The sequence below is a fragment of the Thermobia domestica genome, chromosome 4 (assembly GCF_964235325.1).
Source record: "Thermobia domestica chromosome 4, izTheDome1.hap1.1, whole genome shotgun sequence".
Classification (NCBI taxonomy): Eukaryota; Metazoa; Arthropoda; class Insecta; order Zygentoma; family Lepismatidae; genus Thermobia; species Thermobia domestica.
In genome coordinates this window covers 269,581,998-269,604,602 of record NC_137457.1, presented here as the reverse complement: position 1 = coordinate 269,604,602, position 22,605 = coordinate 269,581,998, and the positions used below count along the sequence as shown (strand labels likewise).

The 22,605-nt window shown below is 38.6% G+C and overlaps 1 protein-coding gene across 1 annotated transcript in view; it reads left to right on the top strand.

Annotated features, from left to right (window-relative positions):
* The first annotated feature begins 1,472 nt into the window (after positions 1 to 1,472).
* LOC145684059 (tsukushi-like) overlaps positions 1,473 to 22,605 on the top strand; it is a 36,062-nt gene continuing 14,929 nt past the window's right edge. Inside the window, exon 1 of the mRNA XM_081755900.1 lies at positions 1,473 to 1,606. Coding sequence (XP_081612026.1) covers positions 1,578 to 1,606 — 29 coding nt within the window. The 5' untranslated portion in view covers positions 1,473 to 1,577. The remainder of the gene's footprint in view (positions 1,607 to 22,605) is intronic.

Sequence of the window (22,605 nt, the reverse complement as noted above, 5' to 3'; positions counted from 1 at the left end):
ATTGGCGGTATTTTAATTTCGCAGTGATGAGGCCTCTTAACAGTCATACTCGATTCTGTTTCTGTCGTGTATAGTCATGGCCGTGCCGTGGGGCGGGGGCGAGCGGGGCAACGGCCCCGGGCGCCGAAGTAAGGGGCCGAAAAATTCGGGAGAAAAAAAGGGGAAAAAATAGAAAAAAATGCTTGGAATATATGTATGGGGGCGCCGTCGTATACTCTCTCCCCGGGCGCTGATTTTCTACGGCACGGCCCTGTGTGTAGTAGAAAAGAAAATGAAATCTCAGTTTAACGTTCCATATTTATGACTTGTAGGCTGAGACACGATGATTAAGGCAAGTGAATGATAATGGAAGAATTGGTGGAATGAGAATGTGGCAGGAAACGGCAATACCTCGAGAAAACCCACGGACACAATGTTGTCCACCACAAATTTACTTGGCCTTGGATCGAACCAGGGACCCCACACACCAGAGGTTAGCGCTCTACCAATGAGCCCTCTTCGTGTGCTGTACGAATTCAAAGTGTCAGAAAGATTTAAATCACAAACTGAAGAAAGTTCAGTAGCAATTAGTGGTAGATTGCTCATCTAATTAAGTCGATTCACTTTAATTAATCCATTAATCTTCCTTGAGTCATATGAGTCTATGGGTCATTAAATTACAAATGTCATTTCATTTTTATCGTATCTTATACGTGAAATTCCAATAAATCAATATACCAATCTCAACTACATATATTAGGCCCTATCATGTAGCTGTCGTTGATTTGATTTGATTTCAGTTTAGCGTCCCATTTAGCAGTGAAGATATATGAGACGTGGCCCAACAGCTTAACGTGGGATCCGAACCATATGAACTCCCGCCAGGAATCGAACCCAGGTCTCGACGGGTACGTGGACCACTTGGCCACGAGCAAGCTGGTGTGGCTACTCGTGAAGAAAGTATCATCGATCAAAAACCGAAACTTCTATAGCTTCAAAGTTGACTTTTTACCAATGTGACTTCCTTCAAAGAGCCGCCACTAACTCAGAGGTAGTTTTAAGTGAGAAAAATGTAGTACCAAACACATCTGTTGATCTAATCAAATGGCTGCAGCAATTAGTAGTAATAGCGAATTACAAAAACCTTCATAAGGATATCTTTAAGTGACCCATAAGGATTTCAAATCCTAAACTTACAAAACTGACATGAAACTTCATGGAAATCAACCCATCACAAGGCCTCACAGCAAGTAGCCTTTACAGCAGCCCGGCCCATATAGTCACATTATCAGTTAAATGCACCCGTATTATTACCCAGAAGTATATACGAAAGACTGGAAGCGCGCGCGGGGAAAATAGAAGCAAGCAAAAAAACATGGAATTACCTTGAAATCATTTCACAAATGAAGTCCAAGAAAACTGGAGGACGTTCTCGCAATCCTTATGTTGATGGAAATATAGCACGTGTTAAGCCTGGTAATTAACTCACTTGAAAAAAGCCAACCAGCAGTGGAAAAGAAAGACATTCTTCGCAAAGGAAGTTTGTTAAACCAAGCGCGGAGCAAAGAGAGCAGAGGAGTTGTACTGGACTGGCTTCCATGTTTTTTCGCATCAGTGGCAACAACTAGTAAGTGTCTCTGCTTTTTGTGTTTGTTTTGCTATCTTTTTGTTTTCCAGTTCTTTGTGTGTTACGTTGTCTGGCAAGTTTCATCATATTGGAAAGCCATCAACAAGTTGCCAATGAGTAAGTTCCATAATGTTTTCAATTTAGGTTAAATATTCTTAATTTTAAGAATTTTTACATGAAAAGATAGGAAGGAGAAAATCACATGTCTTTTGTTAAATTATTGTGCTTCTTGAAGTGCTAGATGTGTTAAATAGTGTCCATGTGTAGCAAAGTGGCTAAAGCGTGTGCATTTGTGAGGGTCCGTGTTTGATTTCCGGGTGAAAGCACAGCAATTTTTGTGTTGACCCATCGTTGTGAACTAAGAATCAGTGTGCTGTGGTCTAGAAAACCAGAATTAACTATGTTTGAAATCAATGTGCGGACTACAAATGATTCATTTGAACACATGTACCGTCTCGTTTCTGATCTTCCTTCTGACTGCGGTATTTACAGAGCCTACCTTTGGTACACGTGGTTACGGGTTCAATTCCCGCTGGAAAAAGCATCACAGTGGTTCAAATCCCACAAACCCTTGCTACTGACTAAGGACTTAAATACCAATCAGACCGATTTGGCTGCCCATAGACCTTCGTAGACAATCAATGCCATATGGACTTTAGTTCTGTACTATTCGTGTGCTATTATTAAACACACGAATCCATGACAGATCAACTAAAAGTATTTATATATACGACTAGTTAGGAAGCATATTTTACAACAGAAGCATATATGCAGATCATGCTTTACAACGGGGCGTGCATATTAAGTCTCTCGTCACATAAAAACCGAACATATTTATGAATTCAAGTGGGTACAGTAAAACGTCACCAATTTGGCTCTTTTCCATGAAATACTTGAGGAAGAATGTGGGAACATTAGCTTTAACAACAGGACTTACGTTTAGCTTTAGGTTGTTTAGACAGTGTTCTTGGTAAAGCTATTCTTTACATTATAGGAAGTCGGAAGTTCGTATTTGTATTCGGCTATCATTGGAAAATATTATTATTATTTTTATTTATTTATTTATTTATTTTTTTAGTTTAGTGTTCTGTTCTTGTTAGTTACAGACACTGGGAGAAACATTATGATAAATGTATCAGGGTTATTAATACTAAAAGACTCCACAATGGGAAATTGAAATGAAAAATGAAATGAAATCTTTGAGTTTTACGTCCCATGGTTATGCCGGTTAGGCTAAAGGAGACTGCGATGATGAATAATGAATAAAATGGTGGAATGAAGAAAGTGGGAGGAAACGGGAGAACCCCGAGAAAAACCACGCACACGGTGTTTGTCCACCACAAAGATCCCACAATGAAGTGGTAGAAAACTGTGGAATCCATGTTGCTCTCCACAAACTTACATAAACTGAGATCGAACCAAGGACCCTTTGCATCATAAGTGAAGGACGGCGCTAGCCTGTTATGAAAAGTAACAGGGGTGGGAAAACTGAATAGAATACTTAAAGCACTATCTGTGAAACTTGAATAATACATAGAACAGTTTTGATTATTCGGTCATTTTAAAATAGATTCTGTGAGACATCACAGTTTGCCGTTACTCTTTTCAGTAAAACACAGGGAGTGGAGAAGAAGCAGGCAAGAATTTTACGTTGATAAGAAGTGGTGGCAGGCAAACAAGTACATCAATATTATAGTCAATTGTTTTGTAGTACCCAGATATACTACAGTATTCATGGATGCATGACTACGCATACGCTACCAACAGATTTGGTTCTTCTATTCTCATCCCTCCCCTCCTGTACTCTACTGTTTCTCCTTTGTGCCCTTTCCTCTTCTAAAGTTAAACATACACTACCGTGTGCTTACGCGCGTAATTATAAAATTTCTTACGCTAGTCCTGTTGGCACCTGTCAAAATGATGGTGGAAGAGGGTTTCCGTAACGTATATCCGTAATTTTTTTTACGCTTAAAAAAGTTAGAGCTTGTTTAACTAACTTAACATTGAAGCGAAATGCAGGATCGGCATTCACTTTCTTGTATTGTCAGCAGTGGCGTATTTAAGGGGGGAGCTTCCGGGCTTAATCCCACCCGAAATCTTACTTACTATAATAAAGTATATGAAATATCTTGCAGAATTTTCACATTTTCAGGCAAAGCTCCCCCCCGAAAGTTAGCAAAGCCCCCCGAAACAAAATCGTAAATACGCCACTGATTGTCAGTATTAGGGTAAATGTGCCAGTCCTCGACCACCTAACTCATTTTCTTATGGTCCTTAATCGTTTTTCACTCAATGGAACAACTTAGGAGGATGCAAGTAGCTCACATGTGTTCTTAAAACTATATTTTATCTATACTTTATCCAAAACTGAGATAACTTATACCATTTATGTAATATTAGTCGGAGAAACACCAGTAACCGATTTCTTTTAGTGTTCGACCATTTTTCGTTAATGTTCGACCGCCTACTGTTTAGTCATCGACCACTACTCGGTCAATGTGCTTTTAATTACAGTATGAAGGCTAAAGCATAACTTTACCAAACTAATAGCATCTGCAGGTGTTACATCATTAGTTTTTCAGGTATCACTTCGCAGTTTCGCACAATAGTCGCTGAGATTAAGTAATTTTGTGATAGTTTTGTCAAGAAAGGGACCACCAAATTCATTTAAGGTTCAGTGGAATGCAGCACCAAACATGCTTCGTCTTCTCTGAGTTGAAGGGGTAGAAACCCCATCTTCTAAATTCGTTTTTAATTACTAATTGTGTTGCTGCCTTGTATATCACTCTTTTAATTAGTGGGGGCCGCGGTGGCTCAGTGGTAGAGCGTTCACCTCTGGTGCTTGGGGTTCCGGGTTCGATCCCAGCCCCCGCCAAGTGAACTTTGTGGTGGACAAACACCGTGTGCGTAGGTTTTCTCGGGGTTCTCCCGTTTCCTCCCACTTTCTTCATTCCACCATTTCATTCATTATTCATCATCACCGTCTCCTTTAGTCTAACCGTTATAACCGTGTGACGTAAAACTCAAAGATTTCATTTCATTTCATTTTCATTTTCTGTTAATTAGTGGTGCAGAAATAACACGTGTAACATTTTACTCAGTTTCCATGTAGAACTCTCGAAAACGATTTGAACACTGATACCGTCGCAAGGTTGAAGAATATGTGTGCTATTTAGTGGAAGGCAGTAGAGTACTATAGCATGGCTGGAACAAAATTCGCTGACTTCCATTGCCAAGTGAGTCTTGTGGCCGTCGATTAGCAGAAGGACTGGTTTCTTAATAGAGGGATCATTCACCCATTTTAGGAAGCCGTTTGCTATCAATTCATAGTGTTTCACTTCGCATCCAGTCGCTATCTGACCTGGCCTGCCTATGAAAATCTCTGAAGAAACTGCACTGATGACGTCCTTTGGAAGATGTCTTACATACAGATATACGACCATCGGGGATACAACATCTCCTGCTGCGGAAAAACTGCAAAACAGTGTTAATGTTTCTTTCTCGTTGCCCTTCACCTCGTACGTATTTTTCTACGCTTTGCACCCCAACGCCTTTCCTGATTTGGGACACAGTTTAAAGCTGGATTCATCAGCATTAATTCGCTCAGAATCATTTAGAATATCAGATTGTCCCGTTTGTTTGAAGTATTTTTCAAGGTCCTAAAACCACAAGCGAATGTTTCCCTCGGTTTCATCGTATCGCACCTTGTTCGATGTTTAGAGACACGATTTGTGGGTGTCTCCTCAAGTAAGTGTAGTACCAGGTTTCACCAGCTCGATTGTCTTTGAACGGCGTTTTGCGTTTTTCTGAATCGACATTTTTTTAAACACTGTTCAGAAGATCGTATTTCTTCTGTAGAAAGCCCTTTTGCTTACATTAAGGAGCCAGTTTGCTAATCCTTCTTCTTTTTTCTGTGTTAGGTATGGTTCTGGATCTATTTTTCGCTTTTTGGGACTGTGATCATGAAATTTATCCATCAGCGTTACCCGAGGAATTCCATAGATTACTGATGCCTTTCGTATAGAGCGCTTTTTTTTTTTTTTTTCGACAAGCCTCCAGAGCTTTTTGTAGATCCTCGTTTGAATAAGCTGGCAGTTTAAGCTTAGGCCTACTCACTCATTATCTCTGAAAGAAACAAAAATTCTTAAGGACATGCAAGGAAAACAGATGTATTCGAGACGTAAGCTGATAGTAGCTATTCCGCTAACAATATTTGAATGCGTTCCAACGCAAAGCGAGAATAGTGTAGTTCAGTATTAAACGAATTAGACCAAATATAATAAATTTATTATTCAAATTAAATGCCATACCCTAACAGTACCGTTAATTTTCCATGAAAATGTTGGGAAACTACATTAATGTTCAGTTACTTGAATTTGAATTTATTTTATGGCCTTTAAGCATCTAGGTTCCGACCGGGATAGGGTGGGGGAGAGGATGTTGGAAGTTAGACGGCCAGGGCCTATTTTGAAGATACAATCCCAGCATTTGCCTGGTGTGACTGAGGAAAAATCCGAAAGAACTCAGTCAAGATGGTCGACCGCAAGGATCGAACCGAGGACCTTCTGAATGCTAAGCCAACGCTTTACTATTTTTTTCAAAGTTCGTCTCAGCCGAGACATTAAGCCTGAATGCTCCTCGAGCCAATTGGAGGTAATCCAATCCTGACAGGGACACGAACACAGAAATATCGAGGACAATTAAAATACCTTTGCTCCTGAGAGGGATTCGAACCCTCAGTGGATTGCCTCCTCCCCATTACCACTGAGCCACGGCCATTCGGTGAATATTCATGTATTAACGGTAAGACTCAGCAGATGATTATACAAATGTAAATTGATCACTGAATTAGTGTTTGAATCAAGAAATTCTGCGAGAAAATACAAACGCAAAGCATGGTCGAACACTGAGAAAGAAACAGCTAATCTTCGACCAGTACAAATGTATTACGAAAAGTAGTGGTCGAACACTAGTAAATGTTTTCGTATTCCATTACAACTTCAGAATTGGTAACTAGGCACTCATTTCATGCAGATGGATCGAAAGTTAATCGTTATTGATATTTCTACAATTTTTCAGTGCTCGACCACCCTGTGGTCGAACACTAGTTAACAAAGAATATTTCATATGTCATTGTCCGACCACTACATTTTATTGATTTATTCTTCATACCTTACAGTTATCACTAAAACTTAATTACTAAAATGTGCTCTACAGTTCCATGTAACAGAATAATATGTGTATTTCTTACCTGGTAAGATAAAACTGTGGAAAAGCACGAAAAACAGGGCGCTGTCGTTCCCATTTGCAACAGATTAAAGTTGTCGAAAACTCAGTGCGTCTTCCGTAGGCACACATTTGATTGGCTATTACCGAATGCATATGCAATCTATTTTGACAGTATCTTTGTGATTGGTTCAGAATAAGCTGCAATTCAATTATAACGAAAAAGCATGCTTTTTAATCGGAAAATAAGCCTAATATATGGTTTTAAAGTGAAAAGTGGTCGGCAACTAGGGGGTGGTCGAAGACTGGCACAACCACCCTATAGAGTTCCTTAAACAGAGAGAGAGACAGAGAGAGAGAGAGAGAGAGAGAGAAAATTAAAATGTTAGGGAGCTGTACTACTATTTGTTGAAGACGTGGCTTTTACAGAACTGACATGAAATCGTAATTTAATTGATGTTAGTTCCTGGGGATAAGGCCCCCGAAAAACATTGATGTCTGGAAGAAACACTGTGCATTGCTGTTTCGATAAGTGAGAATTCCATGCTGAATCACGACTGAGCTATATGGTAACTGTAAGATGTTAACGTAAATAAGTGAGAGCGTTATAGAAGTGACGATTAATTTGATTGAATTTTGAGTTTAGCGGTCCTTTCAGCAGCGAGACTATATGAGACATGGACCTATAGCTTAACCTAGGATCCGAAGCGAATGTGCTCACGCCGTGTCCAATCTGTCACTTCCAAGCCGAAGGAGTGTACACTAATTGCTTAGCTACTAGGGAGCACTTACAGAAGTCACTATTAAAGTCGTGGCTTAGAAAATCTGAAAATTTTCCGTTCTCAGACTCGTCTAGTTCCTAGCGCACTTGCCTTTGATGCACGATATCTCAGGGTTTATTCCTGCTGGGAGAGAGGGCATAGTGGTATAGTGGTAGAGCGCTTATTTCTGATGCGTGGGATCCCTAGTTGGAGCCCCAGCCAAGTAAGTTTGTGGTGGGCCACATCGTGTCCGTGGGTTTTCTCCAACTTTCTCATTCCACCAAATTCTTCCATCATTCACGTGCTTTAATCAGCCGTCTCCCTTAGCCTAAAAGGTAATCGTGGAACGTTAAACTCAAATATTTCGTTTCATTTTTTTTCCTGCTAGAGAGTATCAAATGCATTACAGTAACCAAGATCCCACTTTACACCAGGGGTGTCCACAAAGGGGGCAAACTGCGACATTGAAATATTTGGGGGGGTTAAAAATCTATATAAATATGTTTGAGGGAGTATAAAAATTAATCGAAAAGATTTTTTTTCATGGAAGAACACCTACGAATAGACAATTGAGGGGGGTTGCGTCATGGACATGAGGGGGGGGGCACTGCTTTACACTGTAGGCTTCGTCTCATGTAGTCTCGCTGTTGTCAAAGGACTAAATAAAAATCAGTCGAGAGATCGCCACACAAGCAAAATATAGGCGTAGTCTATCCTAAGCCAAGCTAATCCCATGTACAATTGCTACACTATTATTCTTCTTATTTAGAGATTATTTTAAATTATCTTTCCATCACTTTCATATTGGCTATCTTCTTTTATTATTATTATTATTTTCTAAATGCCCGCATATTCCTCTGCCTTCTTATTGGCCAGTCCAAAGGTCTCTTTATTAAACGCTTCCCAGTTAGAATTTAAGTATCAAATGAATATTTTCCATGTGAATAATTACCTTCTCCTCCCCCTTCCATTCATCTTAGACATCTGGATGTGTTTATCCGTATGATATATAATGTGTATTTTGTAGCTGTTGGGAATTCCATATAATGGAATTTGATCCATTCAAAGAAGAAGTCGTCTTCCTTAACTTAAGAGTCTTCATCCCGGCGAAATTAAAATACCGCTAATTTTACAGTAATTATGTAATATCTTCAAATAGATAAAAGATAATTGAAATATGGAACAAGAGCGCCCTAGACAATATTATTTTGCGTGAGGTACCGTTATCACAAGTCACCTAGTGGCTTTCCGTTTTCAGCTGTTTAGAAACGCGAAAATAAATGCCGATTTTCAAAATGGCCCGAAATCGAAAGCAGATAAGTGAGTCGTGATAACGGTTTCTCATGTAAAATAATATTGTCTAGAGCGCTCTTGTTCCACATTTCGATTATCTTTTATCTATTTGAAGATATCACATAATTACTGTAAAATTAGCGGTATTTTAATTTCGCAGAAATTTTTTTATTTACTCAGAATCAATATATTTGTTGCCGGGAATCTGATTTTTTTTTTCTAAGAATGTGACAATGGTTTATCATACAAACACTTCCTGCCTTTCTTTCAAAGGTGGCTCTTTATCTCCAAGTGGCACACTCGGCTGTTTTCTGTGTGTGTGGTTCCAGGTTGAATTCCTGGTGGGGTACTTACCTCGATAGAAACCGAAGTAATTCTCTGGATACTACTTTGGCACTAAGTCCATTTCATATACCGTCGGTGTTGTAAAGAGGCGTATCACTTGTACCAAATAGCTGTACATTACCTTGTGGTTCTGAGTACCTAGTGGGTATGGTTCGAATTCCAGTTAAATTATACAGTACATCAGGGGTGCCCACAAAGGGGAGGCTATGACGCAAACTGCGTCATTGAAATATTTGGGGGGAATCTATATAAATATGTTTGAGGGAGTGTAAAAATTAATCGAAAAGAAGATTTTTTTCCCCTTGAAGAACACCTACGGATAGACAATTGGGGGGTGCGTCATGGACATAAGGGGGGTGGGCACCACTGCAGTACATCATCGATTTATACTGTCTTAGTATTGAAGAGGGAAGTTGAAACCTAGTATATTAAATCTCAATGGATACAAAATCATACTGCATGTTTCACATAGCCTCAGATGTTTGGAGAAAGCGAACTCTAAAAATAGATATAATTAAAATTTCTTAGAATATAAATGAATGCTTTCAATCCTTTTTCTACACAATAAAACTAAGTTTCCATATAATTCCAGATGTTTTCATTGTTCGTTGTCAATAGTACTGCGTGACACGCAATATATACGGAATTTTATGCATGACAAACTCAGCACCAAAGGGAGAAATCATCGACGCGAAACAAATATACCTATTCACTTCAAGAGTGGTTTTATTTTTTCCTTAAGTATTCCTGTGTTCAAACAGCAGACAAAATTTAAATGAATATACCGGAAGTTTCTAGACTCATCTTGCCCACTCGTTGGCTTGCTCTTTTTCCTATGTTGCCAAATTTACAGTAGGAGATAGGCTTAGAGGTGTTTTAAATGTGTGTCAGAGGTTCTTCCTTTTTCCCACGTTGCCAAATTTATTCTAAGTGGAACTTGATCCACTCGATTACATCACTTATTACGAGGTGTGTTAAAAAAAAAGACAAAAAAGACAAACTTTTGCTATAAGATCTGTATTGGTCATTTTACAACTTCTTAAACACCGTTTTCCTAAAAGTAGTCCCTCCTGCTGGCAATACACCGTTCCCAATGCTTTTCCCATTTTTGAAAAGCTTTCTGGAACGCTTTCCCTGGGATCGCGCGCAGGTCTCTTGTCACAGTGTGCTGAATCTCTCCTACAATTTGGAAACAACGTCTCTTCAAAGTAGATTTAAGTTTGGGAAACGGGAAAAAGTCTGCTGGGGCTAGATCCGGAGAATAAATTGGATGGAAACAATGGGAGTCAACAAATACGTCACGAAGTTGGCACTAACACAACGCATCTGAAGTTTTTCAATCAAAATTTGATGGCATGATTCTATGCTGAGGCCCACTTCGTTAGCAACTTCTCGAATAGTTAGACGACAATTTCTACGAATCACATCACGAACTGTCTCGACATGGTCATCATCTATTGATGTGAAAGGCTGTCCAGGCATGGGATCCTCACTGGCCGACATTCTGCCATTTTCAATACGCTTAAACCATTCGTAAACTGCGTTCGACTCATACACTCCTCCCTGTATGCTTGGTTATGTAATAGAAATGTCTCGGTATTTTTATTTTTATTATTTTTTATTTATTTATTTATTTTTTGGCAAGTTCGCAGTAAAATTTCACGCACATGTGTTATTCTTCAGGCTCTTTCATTGTCACTTCGTCATTAATCCGACGAACAGTTTGTGCACGTTCTTATTTCAGCGGCTGTACCTCGTCAACGAAGAACGGTCATTGCTAAACGAGGCAAATGGAAGTTAGTTGTCTAAATTTGCCGCTATATCCGCTCAGTAGCCACAGCGCCTCCTTGTGTCAGTTGATGCACTATTTTAAAAATTCGGTCTTTTTTGAAATCTTGGATTTTTCTCCACTAATATTTGCATATAAATATAGATGTCCCAAGACTGTTGATTGGCTCTTGAGCATATTATAAACGTTATGTTTGCAGCAGTTCACAAGTGCACAAATTGCAGCTATACACTCATGGATTTAGGTTTTATCGTGGCTAGTTTGTTGGGTTCTCGCTTTCTGTGCGAAAGACCTAGGTTCGATATCCGGTGAAAGGACAAGTCTTAGAGAAAAGAATTCAGTACTGGTTCAGAGCCTACTTCAAACAGTATATTGTGTTTGATGTAGTCTCCATGTTGAAAAGGGGAAGAGTTAAAATTTGACTAACCAATCAGACGAGAGAAAAGAGAAGGAAATGGACCTAACTTCAAATTCAAGGACACGATGTTTACCGCCATAAACTCGTATAGTTTGCGATAGAACTAGGTACTTCTAGCACCAGAGAAGATCGCTTCTGTACTACACCCGATTATTACCATATGGAGAAATTGGGCCTAACAGCATATGAAGTATAAACAGCGTAGGAATGACTTTTTAAAAAAATATATTGTCACCTTTTGAGTTTCTCGTGATCATTGGTTGATTAATTGAAGTATCACATTGCCTTCTCTACTAAGCTAGCTGCTAGCGGGTGTACCTTTGGTTCCGAGTTTGATTCCCGGAGCGAAACCCTTGAGATTTGAATGCAATACGGTGATTCGAATTTCACTAAAAACTATAGGTCCACATCTCATATAGTCTTGGTGTTTAAGTATGCGGCTATTCGATGCGTTCGCAACGCGTTTTATGGATTATGCGTACGCTTGGAATACGCTTACCATGTGTTTAAATGTGGATGGCTAATCACAATGCGATGTAAGCGCGAAATCAATAAAAAACGCGCAGAATACGTTTGTTCGAGCGTATTTGGTGCGTTTCGGAACAATAGACCGCCTGCTGTATTGAAATCAGTAAAAAGATATCTAAAGGGAAAAAAAGAAAAGACGTGTTACCAGGCAAGGGGATTTTAGCAAGAAACAGCTGCTTGGAAGATGCTTTGTTGAGAATATTGGAACTCTCCTATTACAAAGTATGTGCGTGTATAACAAAAGAAAATTCACAAGAATACAAGGGAATTTCGAAAAATTAGCTAAGCACAGAAAACTCTATGTACCTGGGTTCGATTCCCGGCGGGAGCTTATGTGATTCGGATTCCACATTAACCAGGAGGTCCACGTCTCATATAGCCTCGCTGCTGAAAGAGACGTTAAACTCACTCAACTCAAAACTCTATGTAACACAGTAGGGTTACTTCTTATTATTCGCACGAGGGTGTGTCAGTACGACCTGGAAACCCTGACTGGCCCACAGTATGATTTATAACTCTGGCGAAAGTAAAATTACCGAGTAACCATCTAGGTTGCGTTCACAGCGGGGAGTAACGCATCGGAAACGCATCCTCGAAAAGCCATACACTAAAAGAGACCCTTAAGTCCAACCAACCAATGGAGTATGACTTCTCAGTTCAGTAGGAGAGTGCTCAGTTTTGCTGCGAGGAGTCTCTGGTTTGATCCCACATTACGTATGCTTATGTTGCATATCATGTCTATTGACTTTCTCGCAGTTCTGCAGTTTCCTCCCACCATGCCACTAGTTTCATAATCATTCATTTTCATTAACCATCCGTTTCCGTAGCTTATACGGCCAAGTGAGTTTGTGGTGGACAACTTCGTATCCGTAAGTTTTCTCAGTGTACTCCCATTTCCTCCCACATTCTCATTCTACGAATTATCCCATCATTCATTCACTTGCCTTAATTATCTATCTCCTTTAGCCTAAAGGGAAAAACGTGGGACGTTAAACTGAAGGTTTTTTTTTTCTGTAGCTTATAGGTCATATGTATGAGATGTAAAACTGAAAAATTCATTTCATTTTATGACTTTGATTCACTCTGGGCACCCATGAATCTGGTGGTTAAAATGACATCCGAACCACTACTCAGTTTTGTAACCGAAGGAAGCACTTTTACAGGAAATCGAACCTGGGACTGGAACTACAGGCACAGAAATCAAGCACATTAGACATTTGTCCACAAAGGGACCCAGTCTTGATCATATTGTGACTTCTGATCTGAAATAATGTATCCAAAACTCTACCACTATGTTATGGTTAGGGATACGCATGGGACAAGATTTCTGGCTGTCTCGTCTCGAAAATGTGCTGTAAAAGTTATATCTCGACTCGAAAAATGTATATTTCTCTATTGGAAGAGCCGTATCTCGACTCGAATTTTGTCAGGAAAATCCTGTCTCGACTCGTCTCGTGCGCATACCTTGGTATTGTAGTTTTTACCTTCTTTGCCCTATGTTCAAATATCAAAAGAAAAAAAAAATTAAGTTTACATCCCACGATTATGCCAGCTAGGCTAAAGGAGACGATGATGAAAAGTGAATGAAGAGATGGAATGAAGATGTAAGATGTTGTCCACCACAAACTAACTTGGACGGGGAACGAACAAAGGACCCCACGCACAAGAGGTAAGCGCTCTACCACTAAGCCACTATGCCAACTTCTGTAGAATTAGGAATAAAACTTGTGGAAGGTAAGCTTCTTTCAATGTGACTGGCATTTTCTAAATTAAATTACACGTACAATAAAAATTAAAGGAACGCCATGCCATAACACTAGCGATCACAAATGGAACACATTGCATGTAAAAAAAAAAAAAAAATCCTTTTTTGATATCCCTTTACTAACTAATGATTGTTGCAGGTGACACGAGGGGGGGGGTCCTACTGGAGCTACGAAATTTCCCCCAAGGCCATATTTCCTATCTGTTCAATGTGCACTATCAGTATTTTTGCAGTATTTTTCAACCCTCGCATATTGAAATCCCCATTCGGAGATATTCTTGTGAAATAATCACTGGTAGTAACCGGGGTGGGGGAGAGGATAGTTGAGTTGACTTACCCCTCCTAACTACGCCACTAGACAGTGCTACCCTTTAAAAAATTAGAAAAAAAAGAACATTCATTTCATTGTATATCGAAAGTATTTGAACTCATGGTTCCCAATCAACGAAGCGAGAAACTTCCATCAACAGACATGCAAAATTATATGCGCTTTCATAACCTTATTTCCAAACGCCTCTAGCTACCGTGTCATGTTAAGAAAGAAAATAATTAATTGAAGGCACACATGATACACAAGATAGTGACATGTGTCGGCATCTTTGAAGTTTGCTTCGTAAATGCCAAATCATAGACCACGCATGAGTACTTACAAAAGAAAAAAAAAGTCAAATCTCTTACTTCAGTTTTTGTTTTTATATAACAATTCAAGGCCAACAACGTTTTTGCTACTTCTTTTTTTTTTCTGGTAGCAGTTAGAATTGTGGGTCAAGATCAAAATTCAAGACATGATTTGTCCATACTGTAACACTATGATAATTATAACTATATACTTGATACACTTGTACTCCAAGTTATGAACACCAGGGCCATGCTCAAGGAAATGACTCTAGCTCCTAGGTTTCGGTTGGGGGCACAGTGGTTCAGTGGTAGAGAAGTTGACTCTGATGCGTGGGGGGTCCCTTTTTTGATCCCCGGCCAAGTAAGGTTTTGTGGTGGACAAATCGTGTTCTTGGGTTTTCTCGGGGTACTCCCGTTTTCTCTCAACTTTCTCATTAGAACAATTCTTCCGTCATCATTCACTTGCATTAATCACCGTCTCCATTAGCCTAAAATGTATAATTGTGGGACGTTAAACTTAAATATATTCCCTAGGTTTCGTTGCATGGCTCTACAGGTTGGGATGCCTCGTACAGCAGTGACTGAGCCAGCTTTAATATCTTCGGGGTAAGGAAGTAGAGGAGTAAGAAATAGTTGTAGGAGCAGTTTTTTTTTTAAATATCAAAAACAATAGCTATATATTACTTGACCTGCCTTAAAATATGTGTCTGGGGAACAGTAGATGCTACCGGGGGACACCCGCTCAATTACCCCCTCTAGCGTCATCATCGTAATGAAGTCATTCCCAACTGACCGAGTATGACGTACGAGCACGGTATGCGCAAAGGAGACGGATAAGGTAAGCGAATAGAATGAGCAAGTGTTACCAGTCTACGCGTAGTCAATGATCAATTAGCAGTATATTGCAAAACAATCGAGTAAAATATCGATCTTATTCTTTGAATGTCAACACTGTTTTCTGTCAACGTCAGGTTACTTTGCAACTCCTTCCTCTCTTCGTACGATTTACCGGGAAGGAGAGGAGCAAACTGTGACATGACAGAGGATTCAGTTGAAAATAATTGCCTTGGTGAATGGACATAGGGTGAATGGACAAAGAGGATAGACTCAAACAAAAGCAATAACATAAATACTTATATCAAAACTATAAAGTTAATTTATATGTATTTTCATTAGCCTTTCTATTCCAAGCGTGCTCCTGCTGACGCTGCTGCAGATGTGTATTTTTCCGTAATACATCCCTTGAAAGAGGAGACGCAAGTTGCAGTGGCCGAGATCCTTCAATAGTTTGGATGCGGAGAGAGTTCTTCCTCCAAAAAAACCAAAGGGAAAGTTTCTCCGTAAAAGGGCGACGGCGGTGGGGCCGAAGTATGTTTCACATATTTTCCGAAGGTACACTTGAAATAGAAAGGCTTTAAGTTAGCTTAATTTTGGTTAGTTTACTTTGAGTTCTTCATAGTCTTGCTTACGAGACAAGAAATAAGATCTTTTCGTCTCATTTCGTTTCGATTCTGGACAAATTTTGTTTCGTCTCGATTCTCGAGAAAGTTCCTCTCGGGAATATTTTGTCGTCACATTTTGTAAATTTAGGTACAAAATTTATGCCGGGAAAAATCGTTTCGCGCCACAAGAGATTCACGAAAGTTATGAAATAATAACATTTACTGTAAGCAATATTTATTATTGTAGTATATTGAATAATGATTTGAGTATCTTTAAATATTGATAAATGTTCTCCATTGTGTTCGTACAATCACTTAATCAATGTTTATTATTTTACTGTGAATCCTGTAACACTAAAACAGTGTTTGAGAACTAAGACTTGGGTGAACTAGGGTTGCCCACGACACTTATGAAACTTCTCATCTCGCCTAGAGAACGAGATTGGAATTTTCATGTTTCTCGTCTGTCTCCAATTTAAACCAGTTGGGAATGTTCCAAGAGCATTGACAAAACGAACTTATAAAGACTGAAGATGTGGAGTGGGAAGGATAACTATGATTGTTCCTACATGTAGAAGTAAAACCTTTTATCTGCACTTTCTTCTGTTTCTCGCAAAAAAATTTCAAAATATCGTCTCTCTATGACTTACGGTTCCCGAGATATGGCTCCTTAAATCTCCCGAAATAGGAATTATTTTTTGGCCAATATCACGGGAACGGTAAGTCATGGAGAGATTATATTGGTGTTAACCAATACAGAAGAGGATCATAAAGATTTTGGTACCAATATTAACTGGTGGCCACTGACCAATCTATTGGCCAGTTGGACATTGGCCACCGGTTACTATTTGGTACCAATGTTCACTATCCTCTTAAGTATTGATCAACACTAATATCATCTCTCTATAACTTATGGTTCCCGAGGTATAATTCCTTAAATCTCCGGAAATCGGCCATTTTTTGGCCAATATCTCGGGAACGATAAGAGTGACGCGAAAAATTCCATCACTTTCTCAGATAGTTTTGATGCTCTATCGAGTGGAGGGCTCAAAATTGAAAAAAAAATCGCAAATAACAGACAGACAGACTTCAGGGGCGGATTCAGGGGGGCGATCGTCCCGATCTCCCCCTCCCAGAAGAGAAAACTTACTTACTTTATATATATATATATATATATATATATATATATATATATAATATAAAACCCATCCCAAAGTTTGGAGCCTAAAAAGTAGCAGTATGACAACCCACCGCCCCCCCCCCCAGAAGTCGGTCCTGGATCCGCCCCTGACAGACACACAGACATAGAAAACTCAGTAACGAACTTTTTAAGTTCGTTGAAAATCCTTCTCATTTCGTTTTCAAGGCAAGACGAGAAATTCCTCACTTTGTAGCCAACGCTATATATAAGTTAAGCTTACATTATGTTTACTTGTTAAGAGTTTTCATCCCGGCGAAATTAAAATATCGCTAATTTTACAGCAATTATGTGATATGAACAAAAACACCAGAGGTGCAAAAAGTGCAGCCAAGTTCGTCAGCCTCAAAAAGTGTTGAGATGAGGATGGATGAGCCAAGTTCCTTGGCCACTGCATCTGAAAGGAACACTGGAACTTGGCGCGAGGTGTCTAACATATTCGAATACATTAAGATGTATGTTCCTAGTTTCACGGCCGAGGCATTTCAGTCCTAAGGCTAGTGGTGACACCCAAATCCACCACGCTCACAAACACCACCCTTAAGGCTCGTTAACATCATTTACTTTGACACTTCGTGGAGGAATATAAGTTTTCCTTGTCTGGGTTTCGAACCACCAATCTTAGTGCAGTATTCTGTATATGTGCCTTAGCTCATTAGCAAAGTTGATATTCCTAAGGTTGATGGTGGTCCCAAACCCACCACGCCCACCACCACTATCCCTAAGATTCCTTAACATCATTTTCCTTGACACCTCGCGCCAAGTTCCAGTGTCCCTTTCAGATGCAGTGGCCAAGGAACTTGGCTCATCCATCCTCATCTCAACACTTTTTGAGGCTGACGAACTTGGCTGCACTTTTTGCACCTCTGGTGTTTTTGTTCATATTTCACTTCTTTTTGTAGTTCATCATGTCAATATCGTATATTGAAATTCTCAATTGTGGCATATTGTTGGATTTAAATTTAAAATTGTACATTTTTAAAGGAGTCATAATGTGTCACATACAACATTAGTTCCCAAGGGCTCTCCCACCGGGAATCGAACCCAAGACCTGTACAAGAAAGGCGCACATGCTAGCCACTAGAACAGCGGGGAGGATTTCTTCTATCAAATATCTGTCAGAGCGTTATGTCTAAACGAGATTCCAATTAATTTACCCGAACTACAAAATCACGATCGCTAACAGCTCATTTTTCATTGCCTAAATACGAAGAGTATCAACAGGGCCCAAAACCCTTGATGCTGAATCCTCGCTGCTACATCACTAGACATAGCTCGTGTTTCAATATACCTAGTTGTTCTCTACCTTTTCACATTGCGAAATTACGGAGTTCATTACATGACGCGCATGTTGCACAGTTTCATACTGCCTCGGGTTTTCCTTCCAATGATATACACCTTTCAAATAGCTTGTAAACTTAATAATATTTGCCACCAACATATCCTAACTGTATATAAAGCTACATGAACTGGCATAAATTAAATGGGTGCTTCCGGTTGACGTGGAAAGTTGAAATGATGAAGGGGGATGAAGAATTTTCCCATGTTATTTAAATGGGTCTTTTTTTTTTTTTTTGACATATAATCTCATGTTTTAGGAACTTGGAATTGGAATTTAAAAAAATTAAATTCGGTATGCTTGTACGTTTTCATTAGTATTACCTAAGTAAATCAGTAAAAATAAACAATTCCAACTTTAGAGTGGTTTTCTGGGGAACTGAAAAATCTTTCCCATGGTACGTATTTATATGGGACACCTTTTACACCATAAAATTATACGGCACTTCCTGTAGAGCTACAATAATTAAATTTGACGTGATTGTAGTTTTTCGGAACTAACCGACAGAAAAATTGCCAAAAGTGAATATTTTTAATTTTTAGGGAGTCTAAAGGGGAGATGAAGAAATTCCCCATGCTATTTAAATAGGCCTTTTTTTGGACAAACAATCTCATATTTTAGGTACTTGAAATTGGAATACAAACGTGAAATTCGGTATGCTTCAATGTTTTCGTTAGTATTACCTAAGTAAGTCAGTGAAAATGAAAATATCCAAATTTAGAGTGGTTTTATGGGGAACAGAAAAACCTTTTCCATGTTATTTATATTGGACGTCTTCTAAACCCCAAAATGTTTAGGCACTTCCGGCAGGGTTAGAATGATGCAATTTGGCACGATTGTATCCTCCCGGGACTAACCAACAGGAAATTGCTAAAATTGAATATTTTTAATTTTTAAGGAGTCTAAAGGAAGATGAAGAAATCACCATGTTATTTAAATAGGCGTTTTCCTGGAATACAAAATCTGATCTTTTAGATACTTGAAATAGGAAAAGAAACTTGAAATTCTGGAATTGTAAGCTTAAGAGGTGTGAGGAAGTAGGACGAGCAAAGGCGAGGGTGTGGGGGCGAACCCCCGAAGGGCAAATTCAGGAAATATGAAGAGCAAAAGGCACGAAATTCACTGTTGATGAAAAGGCTAATACGTAAGAGATTCTCACACTGTTCACAGATAGAGACACGAAGTATCAAGAACATTTTACATAACGACTGTGGTAACTATAATATAACTCTGGTACCAATATATTTACGAAATCGGTTACATTTTGTTGCTAGTCTCACATAAATTCGAACAATTGGATTTTTCATTTTTTCGGAAACTTCATTAATTTTAAATATTCTCACCTCTACATTATCTTACTTATCAAATTAATTTCAATATCTATTTAACACCAATGTCTGCAATAAAGGAAATATATTCACCGAAAAAAGACAAAATATTGGCTTTCCTTATCTGGGTTTCCAACCACGAAATTTACGGCAGTATGTACGTGACTTAGCCCACGGTTTTAAAAGTTAACTGATTCACAGAACGTGCCTCATTAACTTACTTAACTACTTATTACTAGCTTTCACTTATTTTACTCGCACACTGAGAAAAACTGTATGTGGCGTACGTAAAAACGTTTGTTACATGTCTAAATCCTGTAGTTGTTGGACTTAATGTACACTAAACGTATAATTGAAAACAGTATATTTGAACGTACTTTCCGTTTTAGTGTTCCGAATAAACGTACTTTCCACACAAACGAAAAGACTGTATGTAGGCGGTCAGGATCTCACATACAGATGGCCGTATGTAACTTATAGCTGACGTACGTAATGTTAGATGTTAGATGGTAGAAGACTGTTAGATGTCAGACATCCTGCAAAGACATTGTGTAAGATCTAAGCGGGAAAGAGGGCAGTGCGTATGTAACATATGGATAACGTATGTTAAGTATAGCCAATACATCAGCGAGGAGGGAACCAACTCGACCACTCAGACGATTGACAATATTATCACTATGCACATGATGTGTTCAATAACGGACTCATTCCCGATTTCTGATCGTACATAAGGACAGTTTTTTTTTTTGCTAATGAAAAAATTTCCGTAGCAAATTCCTCAAATTTCATTTTCAAGCCGTTATAGTACCGGTATACCTTTATGGAGAGTTTCGCATCTTTATCTCATTATGAAGTATCTAATGGCTATGGACAGTTTTTCGCCCATAAAAATTCCATAGCACATTCCTTAAATTTCGGATATTTTTCATATTCAAGCCATTATAAGCTACCTTCGTGTAGACATTCACATCTTCATCTCATTGGGAAGTACCTAGTGGCTACGGACAATTTTTCGTCTATAAAAAATTTCCCAAAGCACATTCGTCACATTTCGGACTTTTTCCATACTCAGGTCATTATAAGATACCTTTATGCAGAGTTTCACGACTTATCTCATTGGAAATACAAAATCAATATGATGAGCGAGTGAGTGAATCGATTTCTGCTTCACTAAGGACAGTTTTCAACCATAAAATTTTTCTATAGCACTTCCTTAAATTTCGGACATTTTCCATACTCAAATCATAAGGTACCTTTATGCAGAGATTCATCCTTCTATCTCATTGGGAAGTACCTAATTAATGTTATGAATGAGTCAATCATTGAGTGAACCGATTTCTGCTTGGCTACAGACAGTTTTCACCCATAAAAATTTCCTTTAGTACATTACTTAATTTCAAACCTTTTCCATACTCAAGTCATTATAAGGTACCAATATACAGACTTTTACGTCAATATTTCATAAACAAGTACTTAATCAATGTGACGAGTGAATGAATGAACCGATATCTGCTTGGTTAAAAATAGTTTTTCGCCCATAAAAAAAATTCCCATTGCACATTCCTCACATTTAAGACTTTTTTCACACTCAAGTCATTATAAGGTACCTTTATGCACAGCTTCACGTCATTATCATTGGAAACTAAAAAATCAATGTGATGAGTGACTGAATGAACCGTGCTTTGCTAAGGACAGTTTTTCGCCAATGAAAAATTTCCAATAGCACATTCCTCAAATTTCGGAATTTTTTCACACTTAATCCATTATAAGGTACAGTACCTTTATGCAGAGTTTCACGTCTCTATCTCATTGGAAAGTACCTAATCAGTTTGATGAGTGAGAAGACGAACATATTTATGTTTGGCTAAGGACAGTTTCTCGCCCATTAAAAAAATCCCATAGCACATTAATCACTTTTCGGACTTTTTCTGTACTCTAGTCATTATAGCGTGCTTCTATGCAAAGTTTCACGTCTATACCTCATTGAGAATTACCTAATCGATTTCATGATTGAGAGAATAAAACGAATTCTACTTGGCTAAGAACAGTTTTTCACCAATAAAAAATTTCTTATAACACATGCCACACATTTCGGAATTTTTCTATGCTCAAGTCATTATAGGGTAACTCTATGCAAAGTTTCACGTTTCTATCTCATTGGGAAGTATCTAATCAATTTGATGAGGGAGAGAATGAACCGATTTTTGTTTGACTAAGGACAGTTTTTCGCCCATAAATAATTCCCATAGCACATTCCTCACATTTTGAACTTTTTCCATACTCAGGTCGTTATAGGGTACCTTTATGCAGAGTTTCACGTCTCTATCCCATTGGGAAGTACCTAATTAACTTGATCAGTGAGTGAGTGAAACGATTTCTTGCTTGGCTAAGGAAGGTTTTTTGCCTATAAAAACTTTCCCATTATAAATTCCTTAAATTTCGGACTTGGCTTGGCTAAGGAAAGTTTTTTGCCTATAAAAACTTTCCCATTATAAATTCCTTAAATTTCGGACTTTTTCCATACTCAGGTTATTATAATGTACAATTGTACAGTTTCACGTCTCTGTCTCATTAAAAAGTACCTTATCAATTTGATGAGTGAGTGAGTGAAACGATTTTTTTTCACGGCTAAGGACAGTTTTATACCCATAAAAGATTTCCCATAGCACATTCCTCAGATTTCGGACTTTTTCCATACTCACGTCATTATAGGGTACCTTTATGCAAAGTTTCAAGTTTCCATCGCATTAGGAAGTACCTAATCAATTTGATGAGCGAGTGAGTGAAACGATTTTTTTCCTGGCTAAGGACAGTTTTTTGCCTATAAAAAATTTTCCATAGCACATTCCTCAGATTTCGGACTTTTTCCATACTCATGTCGTTATAGGGTACCTTTATGCAAAGTTTCAAGTTTCTATCTCATTGGGAAGTACCTAATCAATTTGATGA